The sequence below is a fragment of the Emys orbicularis genome, chromosome 9 (assembly GCF_028017835.1).
Source record: "Emys orbicularis isolate rEmyOrb1 chromosome 9, rEmyOrb1.hap1, whole genome shotgun sequence".
NCBI classification, from domain to species: Eukaryota; Metazoa; Chordata; order Testudines; family Emydidae; genus Emys; species Emys orbicularis.
Genome location: NC_088691.1, coordinates 24,210,582 through 24,222,594, shown reverse-complemented (window position 1 = coordinate 24,222,594; position 12,013 = coordinate 24,210,582). Strand labels below are relative to the sequence as shown.

The following is a 12,013-nucleotide window of genomic DNA, read 5'->3' as shown; positions in this document are numbered from 1 at the left end:
GGGCTAGCCACTCTGACTACATGCCTCGGGTCTCAAACAGGCATGTATCCAGGTGGCTAACTAGGGTGACCAGTTTGGCTCACAGTCCACAGGAAAAGTGTCCTGGATGGAAGTTAGCCCTCTGCAATCTTCAGGGGTTCCAAAGGTCATAATCCTCACCCGCCCTCTTTACTGACATGGCAACATTCCAAATACTCTTGTGAATTGGGCATTTCTTCAGTGAGTAAATACTTAATGCTGCTCTAAGCTGCTGAATGCACATGGGTGCACGGGTCTGGGTGCTTGACCAAAGCGGTTTGGCATATGGGTCAGCATGTACGGCCAGAGTGGCCCGGTATATGGGTCTGCGAGTATAGCTGGAGCGGTGTGGTATTTGGGTCTGCGGGCATGACCAGAGCAGACGATAACAAGGATTTTTTCCGCAACAGGACTGTCTGATTTTGAAATAGACTTTCTAATTTCACCATGCTCTGGTTTCTTTCCCTGTTCCCTTCCTGTCTCACTACTCCTGCATTTTTAATTCACATGCCTCTTGAAGACATGATGCAAATAAAAAGGAAAATACCCCAGGTTAGTCAGAAAATAACCCACCCTCCCAACTTGCATGTTTAACCTACTTCTTGTTTTGTTTTAAAGAGAAAAGAAATGGCGGAATTTCTCCCAATCTGAAACTTCCCATGGCACTGCGCCACTAAACGTCACTGTGGAAAATACGCAAGCACAAGGGTGTAAACAAGTGCCACAAAGTCACCATGCCACAACATTTATAGAGATGCAGAGCCATCCAGACATACGCAGAAGCCGTGGAGGGGAGTTCAGTTCAGAGGTACCCCAGAAAAAATTGAAATCAAAGGAATCCCAGCACGTTGTCGTTTGGCACTGTACATCTTCACAGCATACAGTATCTTTAGAGGGGACTCCCCAAGGCACTGCAGTACAGTAGTGCAGAGAGAACAGGCAGGAGATGGCTGAAAGGGAGTGGCAGGGGAAGGAGATTCCCTCCGGGACATCACTGCATGTGGAAGTAGATAGGTTTGACTTTCCCAGACAAGATCTTGGGAACCTGGACGGAGATGATCTCAGCCATCATTTCGGGGTAGTCCACACTGACCATGTGCGATTTAATTAAAAGGTCAAATGTAAATTGATGTAGCTCCCTGGCAATCTAAGAAACAGAGAGAAAGTAGGAAGGTTAAATGAATGATTTAACTTCTCTGACAACACTGTGGTGACTACAGAGGAAAGTATTAGCAGGTACCACACCACAGGATAGGCAGCAGTGCAGTGAGATGTGATAGTTTCTGCTGTTTGGATGCTACAAACTCTTCTGTGGTGGGAATAGCCACTAGGGGGCCATTATTCATCCTGAGAATGAGCAAGTGAGCAATCCAGGCAGTGAGAGTGCTGTGGTGCTCCGGCTCTAAGTTCAGAAGGTACTGTGGTTCTGCTCTGAAAAGTGACTGTGCAAATGGCATCTTATTCAAACAGAGATCAGCGTCTTGAGCGTGTTCAGAGTCAGGGCTTCTGGCTTTACTGAGTAAAATCTGTTTCTCTTATTGTTTCCCTGCAGAGATACAGCTGTGTGGAAGCAGATGGATTCTGTACTGCCTTGTGTATCACCAACAGAACTGTTAACTAAATTCTGACTGCAGAATTTTTGTTATTGCTGATGAGGTGCCAGCCAGATAAGACCCAGCTTGATGTTCAGATCTCAGGATGAGCCTGCTGAGCTGGCAATTTGAAGGGAAAAAAAACTCTAAATGAGCAGGTTTGACCTAGAGTAATTGCCACTTATTCAGTCACTTTTCAGAGAGGAACCACACTTTGGCATGGCAGTTGGCTTTGACTGACTGAGTGCAGCTGATTTGACTGACTGAGTTTTATGATCTTCAGGTACACTGCAGTATCTTTCTCCAAAAGCCCTCCATGCGTATGCAGTGGAGAGTTAAAGAGCAGTTAACAACCCACAGGATGTTTGAAAAACATCGAAACTACCTTCCACAGTGGCGGTGCTCAAAAACTCGCAAGTTCTACCTAAAATAAATACAAATGCTCATTTTAGTTTCTCTGCAGTATTCCCTTGTACTTCCCTACACTTACTGCCAGAAATACCTTCAAGATTGCAGATACTGAGGCTTTGTCTTCAGTACCCGCCGATCTGGCGGGTAGCAATCGGTCTATCGGGGATCGACTTACCGCGTCTAGTGAAGACGCGGTAAAATCGATCCCTGATCGCTCTGCCGTCGACTCCGGAAATCCACCTCGGCAGGAGGCGGCAGCGGAGTCGGCGGCAGCGCGGCAGCGGTCGACTTTCCCGCGTCCTCACCGCTAGGTAAGCCGACCTAAAATATGCAACTTCAGCTACGGTATTCACGTAGCTGAAGTTGCGTATTTTAGGTCGGACCCCCACTGTAGTGTAGACCTAGCCTGAGGCTAGCTAACTGCTAATCTGGTTTAGTTATTTTAGGCAATGGACAGGTTTGTGGGTAACCAGTATTATAGATCATATTGTTTCCTGAACGTTTTTCTCCCTTGTTCTTTATGACCAGTGACACTGGCACAGAATCAGGATCTTTCTCAAGAGTTCGTCTGCCTCTGAGCTCTCGCCTATAGAAATGCCAATAAAAGAGAGAAGTAATTAAAGAAATAATCTCAGGTCAAAATCCTCTTTTCTGACATTACAGCCACCATTTATGAAGCTATCTCCTTATGCGCCTTGTTTGTATCTGCAAGATTCCTGCCTCACCCCCGCAAAATCTCAGAGCCCTGAGTCTGTTAGACCCCAGCTAAAGTTATTACTGCTTCCAGGTTTATGGCCATTTCATCCCCTCTTACAGGCTGCACGGAGTCCAGGAGCTTGGTGAGCTGGTAGAAGCGCCGAGAGCAGGATGTGGGATTCTTTCTCTTGCAAGAGATGATACGATCAAGTTCCTTTATGTAGTTCATTCGAAGTTCATCAAAGAACTTCTGATTCTTCAGACCGTCCACCGGAACTGGCATGGGGACAAGGAGAGGAAACAATCATAATGCGGAGAGACAAAAACAAGAGCAACAGGAAGACTGAAAAAACCCCACATCCCCAGTCATTCCCCTTATCTTCGCTCCCACTGTGGATGATTGAGGCTCACTGTCTAGGGATGAGGCGTGGGGAGGGGTTGGGGGTGGGTTGCACCTCTACTAACATAGCCTTTGTTTGGTGCTGTCATTATTACAAAACAAAGTAGCACATCAGACCCACCACAAGCTGTGGTCAGATTTTCCTGCTCAGCCACTCACACTCACAGGTCCATTTATTAAAAGCAATTAGGCAAGGGAGTTGGCCAAGCCCCCATCAAGAGTAGGACTTAAGAGCAGGTTAGATAAGGGAATTACATTGGGAGGACTCCTGAAAAATGCAGAGGGCAGGATGGATGGCTGTAGTGGTCTTTGCTGGCTCCACTATCGCATCTAATTTCTATTTCTGAAGTCATCTCTCTGCCTCTCAGCACAATGGCTGAGGCAAACATTCACAGCCAGAACATGTGGGGGAACTAAGGTGACCAGATCTCCCGATTTTATAGGGACAGACCTGATTTTGGGGGCTTTTTCTTATATAGGCACTTATTATCCCCCACCCCCTGTTCCAGGTTTTTTACACTTGCTATCTGGTCACCCTAGGGGGAACCAACTACATACAGGGTCACACCAGGCATATCAACTATTAATCTGCTCAGAGAAGGATGCTGCCACTCACTAATACTGAAGAGGAGTAGAGCCTTCATGCAGAGAAACTCCTGGGGAGTGATTTGAAGCCATCCGAACTCCTGAGAAAGATGTCGCATCCTGACACACTGGCTGTACATTCTGGATTTGTGCATTCGGTACCTGGCAAGATGGCAAGAAGGTTAAAGCACTGCTGGTCTGATATGCAGGCTGATCGAGATATTTATTAAAAAAAGACAAAGACCCAACAACTTTGCATGTACCCTAGCATGTTCTATCTGAAAAGGAGCTAGTCTTTATCTCTTGTGGGATCTCAACAGCAGCATGGCCTGAATTCAGGAAAGGAAAGTTTTCCAAAATACCACCTAGCATCTGCTTGATAGGGAATGGGATGATCAGGTGGGATTTTAAGGTTCACCTGACCCTCTCACTTGCTGAAAAGTGTCAGCAACCATGTACCATATTTAACAAACTACAGGCGTGTATCCTGGTGCGAGTGCTCGGAGGAAGAATCAGACTTTGTGCTGAGCACCATGCTCACACTCTATGTCTGTGGTCTCAGTGACGACACGAGGGGAACCTCAAGATCACTATTTTTTTTTTTTTTTTGCCACAACTTAGCTGAGGGCCAATCAGACAGTAACACGGCAGGAACGTCTGACACTTTTGCCACCATTCCAAACTGGTAAATTAACGTTGAAGCAACAGTTCCATTGTGGCTCCCTTGACAGGAAGCAGATTCTCTTGTTAAATCTCTAATTCCCCCTCTCCCCCCCCCACACTATTTTGATCATTCTCTGAACTGCATGTACCTTTTCTATGGATTTCTTCACTGTATAAGCACAGAGGTGAATCAGCTGCAAATGTCCCATTACACAAAGAGGCCTAAAACTTCTAGTACTGCAGTTGCAACCTGAAAACCAGGGACTCCTGGAGCACATGCCAATGTATGGGCAGCTGGAGAGGCCATTACCAGCTGAAGGAGCAATGCTCCAAGTGAGCAGGTATCCAGAACACCAGCTGAAGTTAGGACTCGATAGTCAGGTGCTGGAGACAGCACCAGTGCTGGCTGAAGATGTGTATTGTGGGTGGGTGGGGGGAGAGGGGGAAACAGGCATGATGGCTCACCCTGTACCATTTGAGCATGCCTTATGCTTACTGTTATCAGTCAGACAGCCCATGAGAGCAAGGGCTGCAGAAATGAGCTGCATGGGAGAAGTGAGAGACAGGGGTATGGAAGAGGGGGACATGGGGAGGGGAAGCAGTATGGGAGGCTGGGAAGGGGGAAAAACAGGGAAGAAAGAGAGAAACCCAGGGGTGCTTCCTGGCGGGGAAGGAAGATAAGAGGGAGGAAAAAGAGAGAGAAAATAATAAAATATCAGAAGGAAGAAGAGGGGGAATTGTCTGGAGATCGATACTGAGCCCTACCTCATTGGGCATCAGTACTGAGATATTCCCAGCCTCCTCAGCTTGCACCCTCCACTAAAGCAAGGGCAACGAGCCAGGCTTTGCCAACCCTCCTCCTTCGGGGGGCCTTGATGAAGAGAGACCAGACACTGGGATTGGTGTCCCTGACACCTCCATGGACAATGAGGCCCAACACTCCAGCCAAGTGAGATTTGGTGTTCAGGGGTTTCCAAACAATGTGAAAGGAAATGGGACAATTCTGGGTGGAAAAGGTCACAGATGCCTCATGCTATAAAAATACTTGCAGTTGTCACATCGCGCCCCCGAGAACATGTAGTATACAGATGGTTTATGACTTGACATACTAATCCCTAATGTATTACCAGGACGGGTCATTACTCATCCAGGCCATTTGCCATAATAATCAGGTCGCTGTCAGCTATGCAAAGCTCCCATTTATAAACATATCTTGCACTTTGTGAGGTGCATTACACAAGTCGCTATTGGCTCTGCAAGGATTATCGTGCTGTCAGTAAAGCCAGCTAACAAGTTCATTATGTCTCCATTTATACAACTGCGCTGTGGGTCTAAGAACTCAACAGGCCTGAAGGAGAATCCACCAAACTCTTGATTTAAAGGAGACCCCTTTTCATTTAAGGCAACTCAGACAAAGGCAGGTGTTTTAACTATGTATTGAATTAGGTGCTTGGATATCCTGGCAATTGGTATAGTGTAAGAGCCCAGGCAGAGAGGAAGACAGGCAGACAGACAAAGGAGAGAGCTGGTGGTTTCAGAATGAACTGCATGATACAGAGCATTCTGAACCACCCTTTGAAAAGCCTCGTCAGAGCAATACAGCCTGGTTGCTGGGCACAACAGAAAGGTTTCATAAAAGAGCTGCTATTCTTAGTCTGGTCTATTAATTTCTAGCAGTAGTGAACGTGTCTGGGAAAGAATAACCGAAGTCTGAACATTCCCAGCAGTTGGAAGCACCTCCTTCTTCTCTGTGCACTTTAGGTCACGCTACATCTGATCACGCCCTGACCCGCCCGCCAGTGAAGGGGAAGCTACACTGGCACTAGGAAGCACAGCAGGATCTCAGGGATTAGTCTCTTGCAGTCAACACCGCCTTTCTCTGAATGAGGAGTCTATCTGAATGTAAACTCTAGGCCTGGTGAAGAAGGATAGGAGAGGCTCGGTAGCACCACCTACCGTTCCTGGATCACCTCATGGAGATTTTGGCAGACTAACTAGTGGAAAATCAGCAACATTCTTGAATTTTGAATGTTGTGAGCAGCTCTCGGCGTGAGGTTATCTGACCTGTACTCGTCGGGAGCCTGTTAGATAGCTGCAACCCTTCTGACATGAACAATACAAAATATCAAATTGTTGCTATTTAACACTTACTCATTGAAGACCAAATCGGGAGCAAAGTAAAGCATCCTGGAGTTAACATTGGTGAAAGATCTCCATCCCATGGCGAAAATCATAAGACCCATCCAGGAATACTGGATTAGTGCCATTTGGTCATCCACGTGCAGGTTACGGAATCCTACAAAAGAAATCCATTAACAGAGATCACAAGTTCAGTCTGGATTCAAACAATTCACCAGAATTTCTTTTTTTAAATACAGCACTTTAATTCTCAATCTGTGCTCCTGGGGACTTCAGAAAGTTAGGACAAGGTAGCCCCCAGCCTAATCTCCATATGTCCCAGATTACCAATGTGTTCCGCTATGAGCCAGTGTGTATGGGATGTCTGCATACACAAACTAATTCAGTCTCCTCCTTCTACCAGATGACAAAATTGCAACCTTGCTGTATTGCAACCTTGGAGCCATGGCACTGATATGCTGATGGTAAACTGGAAGCCTCCAAGCCAGAAGCTGCAACTGATGGGTTGTGACTCAGTGTGGAAAGAAGAGAAAGAACAGGTGAAAACACAAACAGCTTGGGGTGGTAAAATAGGACAGTAAGTTGCACTTATATAGTATCTTTCTCCGAGAGTCTCAAAGAACTTTATAAACAATAAAATAGTGTTCTCAGGATGATTCATAGTCAAGCCAAAGGCACATTTGCAATTCGCAGAGAGAGACACACACACACAGAGTATGCAGTCAGTAATTCACAACTATTTCTAATTTCTCTGGATATTTATCAGTACATATAGCCATAGATAACCTGCAATCCTGATCTTAGCTTTCTATAAATTCTTACATTACTGTGACCAAATGTAAAGTCTTAAGTGTATAATTATGAGACATCAATTCAAACTTCTGTCTCTTGTCTGAGAAGCTGTCAATTTCAAGTGAGCACAAACCATGTGTTATTGCTATGCTGTAATTGCTTTAGGATTGAATGCGTTCTTTCAGTTTTCATTTCGCTGCATGAAAGCACACTTTGTGTTTAAATAGTGCTGTGCAGAATTAGTATAAGGGATTTTCCATTGTCAGGACTTTTCAGCACTGATGGACTCAGTATTACTTGTAGGCACCTAGGGTGAGACTAGTTAGTAAAATGCAAGTAAACATTATACATTTAAATCATCTCCATGCTTTATAAACTCAGGTATGTGCCTTCTGAGAAGTATTTAACTTAGAACCAAGTTCTCTTTTCAGTAAGGTAATACATGTATAAAAAGCCTTTCCTACTTATCCAATGAATTTGGTGTGTAGATGAATTCTCCAGTCTAATTTGACAGTTTACAATGGCTGGTCTCTTGAAATAGGAAGAAACCTCAATTCAGTTCAAGGTGGTCTTAGCGCTATCTGCGTGGCCCTTATCACCATAGTATCCTTGTGTTTCCTCAGTGAAAAAGAAAAACATCAAATTTTCTTTGCCCTTCTTTGCCAGGAGGTGTAGCGTGAAAGCTAGCAGAAAATACATACAATTACATGTATTTTGTGTGTGTGTGGTTGCATTTAGTTCTGCATGTTGGGAGGCCTATCTGTGGTCATTCTTATCTCTTGTGGGAGTCAGTTAAATGGTCTAGGCGCAGGTCTGGTGAAGAATGATTCCTGCACTCACAAGCCCATCTGCTGGTCGGCAGTTTAATGGCTGCAGTGGAAAGTAGCAGTCTTGGCAGGGCGTGGTCATGGAGTGAGAGGCAATCTCTCAGGTTTCCCATAGAGGGCTTTGTATATTAAAAAACAGACTTTGAATTTGACTCTGTACTCAATGGGAAAGCAGTGTAGAAAGAAGTGCACAGGGTGACCTGTTCATGGCAGCCTGTGCTTCGGTGCAGACAGATGTTCTATATACGGTGACTGCCTTTGTTGGATGGAAATAAGGGAAGGGCACATGAAAAATAAGGGACTGCTTTATTTTAAGGGAAATTTTAGGGAAACACCATTTCCCTTAGCATAGCATTTATTTTTCTCTCATGGGTACATTTCTACTGCCCTCCAGTATACAATGCAATCATCATAAGCTTCAATTTAATGTTTAAAATGGTACTTATTATCAGTTTTAATACCTTTCAATACATCTTAAAATAAGGGATGCGTGGTCACACTAAAAAAATCAGTGAAACAAGGGAAGGGTGATCATCCTAGATCTATACCAGATGAAAATTTCATGGGCTACTAGGCTTCATTCCTAGATATAATGACTAGCCTGACTTGAACCTGAAGGACATGAATATGTGGATTGCTGTAATCAGATCTTTCTCTAGTAGGATGGGGCACAGTCTCTTGCCGAGTCACAAGTGGAAAAGAGCATTTTTGCAGGGATGAAGATTCCCCTCCATATCTCAGGATCAAGGGACAACAATGAATGGCCTCTCAGGAGAGAGCCAATGGCTGGGAGGAGGACTGGACTATCACTGGGCCGGTCGTTCCATTTCTTTATTTTGAACTTGTGTTACCATAGAAGGGGAGGACCTTTTGGCTTAGTCAGAAGGCTCAGTTCCTTACCAACGAAAAGGAAACAGAGGCATGGCTGCATCTCCATGAAAGCCACTGCTACACATGGCAATTTGGGCATCCACGTGCATTGAGGAGCTCAAAAGGACTCCGAAGCTGTCAAGTGTCTTTACAGTAAGTGGGAAGGTGCCTTCTGTTGAGGAGGATGTGACAGAGGATGAAACCTTGTTAAAGCACCTTTCTCTTCCTAACTCCCAGGACAGACAGCGGCATGTCTGGATCAAATAATTAACTCTGTTTGGTACTGTAACTTCCATTTTGTATTCGGACCTCCATTTTGTATTCTGTGCTGAATGCATGTTTAACCTTGCCCAAGGCAAGGTTATTGAATTGCATTCCAGATAAGCACCTTCCCTGGGGAGTGGGACTAACATCTCATTGAAGGAACACCACTGAGAAGCCACCTCAGTGCAATCTGAAGCCATCAGCTTGGATTGTCTCTCAAATGCTGGCCCGACCCCTTGGAACAATGGATTTTCTAGACGGGGCACCAGCAGTGGCTGATAGATCTGCAGCTTCTGAGCCAGGGCACATGACAAAAAGATAGAGAATATATTTAAGAGGGGGTTCTGCTTTGATTCTGGAAGGCAGACCATTGCCACATGTTAGATGGACAGGCAGGAGAGAGAGACATTATAGTTCTTTTATTCATTTCTGATTAGTGGTCCAGTGTCTGATTCCCTTTAAAAGCTGATATGGACCAAACAGGATACAATCCTCGCTTTGTATGAAGAGCTGACATCAGATCGCTGTTCATGCATAACCTTCTTACAAACCAGTGAGAAAACAAGTTGTCTTTTGTGGATTTATATTTGTAACTGCATGCTGTTACTTGTGGGTTTTTCCCCCCAGAACCAAGAGTCATAAATCTTGGGACATCCTGGTTTAATTTTGGAATTTCAAAGGTTTAAGCAACTGATAAATACCTCCTGGGAACATTCTTTTCTGGGGCCTCCTGTTTTGCCATGCATATCTCTTCAATCTTTGCAAAGTGTCCATGTGACTCCTGAGTTTGGGGTGGTATAGCTTTGGTCAGCTGTGCACAACTCTGTGTTTCTTTTCAGGTTGACATTTCTCTACTTGAAGAGATGTCCACTTTGAAGTTTTCTAGCTTATACCTAAAGACTCTGCATGTTTTGGGGTGATTTTATAAATGAACTCAATCAATCCAGTCTCAGCAATATACAGATCTAATCCAAAGACCAATGAATTCAATGGAAAGGCTCTGAATTAGGCCCCAAATCACTTCAATCATCTCTTTCCTTCACTTGGTTCAGGATCAGGAGGAAGAAACAGTGGTCTAAAACTTCAATCTGTACATCAGTACCTGTTTATTCTCCTTAATTCAATTCTGAGGTTGGAATCACTTGTGTGTGCTTTGGAGCTGTGTTGTTTGGGTGTGAAACAAAGAGTTAATGGGCCGCTGTGGTTTTCAGTTCTCATTACACACTTTGCTTGGATTCCCCTTCAAGACTTAATATTGGCTTTTCAACTTACTAGTTAAATGTTTCACCTGATCTTTAATATAGCATATTCTCTGCCACCTTTGTTCATTATCTGTTAAGTATGTTCTCTAAAACTGTATGGCTTCTGCTGTGCAATCTATTTCTATTATCTTTATGATTAATACTTAAAGAGCATTCTGGAAAAGAAATATTTCCCAATGCCTTTTAGCCTATAAGACTGCTTTACTGTGTTTCAATGAACACAGTGGTCTATATTTTCAAAAGTAACTAATGATTTTGGGCATGCAACTCAAGACACCTTCAAGAGGCCTGATTTTTCTGAAAATCAAACCCCTTTAAGGTGTCTCAAAATCTGGGTGCCCCAAATCACTAGTCATTTTTTAAAATCTAGGCCAGTACGTATTGCTAAATGTTTAAATAATGTTCAACATATTGTCAGATTCAGTATTTCCTCCCACATTTTAAAGCATATTTACAGTAATATAATCTGAGTGATACTTTGGTAATTTCTGACTTCTGTTAAGATTAGACTAGATTTCTTTCCCAAATACAGAATGTGAAGGACATATTTAGTCTGATTTGGATTTCATTTAAAAAACCCATTCTGTTTATTTAAATTCTTGGCTCTTATTCATGTGAATGAGAGTTCATTCAGATGTGAACAACGGTTTTCTCTGTTTATCAGATGATTCATGACCATTAATTTAATAGTGCAGTATGATATATTTTTTAACTGATTGTCTGGTATGATCACACCTACATGATAACAATGGGCTAGATTCACAAAGGAACTTAGGCCTGGGTGACAACGAGTATTGTCATTCCTAACTTTTAGAAACCTAGAAAATCACTGGGATTCACAAAGCCTGATTTTGGTGCAGAGGCTCCATATACAATGAATGAAGAGAGATGGGTGTCCAAAAATGGGATTCATAAAACACAGCATGTGAAGCAGCTCCTTGCCAATGGGAGGTGCCAACAAAAGGGGTGCATGCAAAGCCCCGCCCCTCTCTCGGAGATAGGCACCTGAATCCAAGTTGCAGGGAAGTGCCTCCTTCTGCTTGGGATTCTTGACTGCAAACCCTCTCTGGTGTTAGGTGCCTATGCCATTTTTGCAAGAAGCTGCTGGGGAGAAGGGGGGAATCAGTGCTCCCACATCCCAATTGGATACCCTAACCACTGGGCTAAGAGTTATAAGGGAGCTCCATCTCCCCCCAAAAACTGTTTTGTGCAAGCTCACCAATAGGGGCCAGATCCAGTAGGCAAGGTCTGAGCCTGCAGGTGAGTTTAGTGGAGAAATCCCTATATTCCTTCAGTCATGCATTGCTCTGGGGCTTAGGCATACAGATGCCTGGTGTGGGGCAGCAGTGCGCACACTCAGAGGCAGAGACATAGGTGCCTAGGGAACTTTTACTGCAAAAATGTAGGCACAAAATGATTTTAGGTACCTACAAGTTTTGAGGGCAGCTGAGCAGGAGTTTTGTGAATCCCAATGGGCCTGGTTCTGGGATTTTG

At 44.2% G+C, this 12,013-nt stretch overlaps 1 protein-coding gene across 1 annotated transcript in view; it reads right to left on the bottom strand.

Moving 5' to 3' along the window:
* Positions 1 to 1,009: 1,009 nt before the first annotated feature.
* Positions 1,010 to 12,013, bottom strand: part of AR (androgen receptor) — a 105,464-nt gene continuing 94,460 nt past the window's right edge. The window contains exons 5-8 of the mRNA XM_065410304.1: positions 6,517 to 6,661; positions 3,734 to 3,864; positions 2,836 to 2,993; positions 1,010 to 1,165 (exon numbers count right to left, since the gene is read on the bottom strand). Of these exons, the coding sequence (XP_065266376.1) occupies positions 1,010 to 1,165; positions 2,836 to 2,993; positions 3,734 to 3,864; positions 6,517 to 6,661 (590 nt within the window). The remainder of the gene's footprint in view (positions 1,166 to 2,835; positions 2,994 to 3,733; positions 3,865 to 6,516; positions 6,662 to 12,013) is intronic.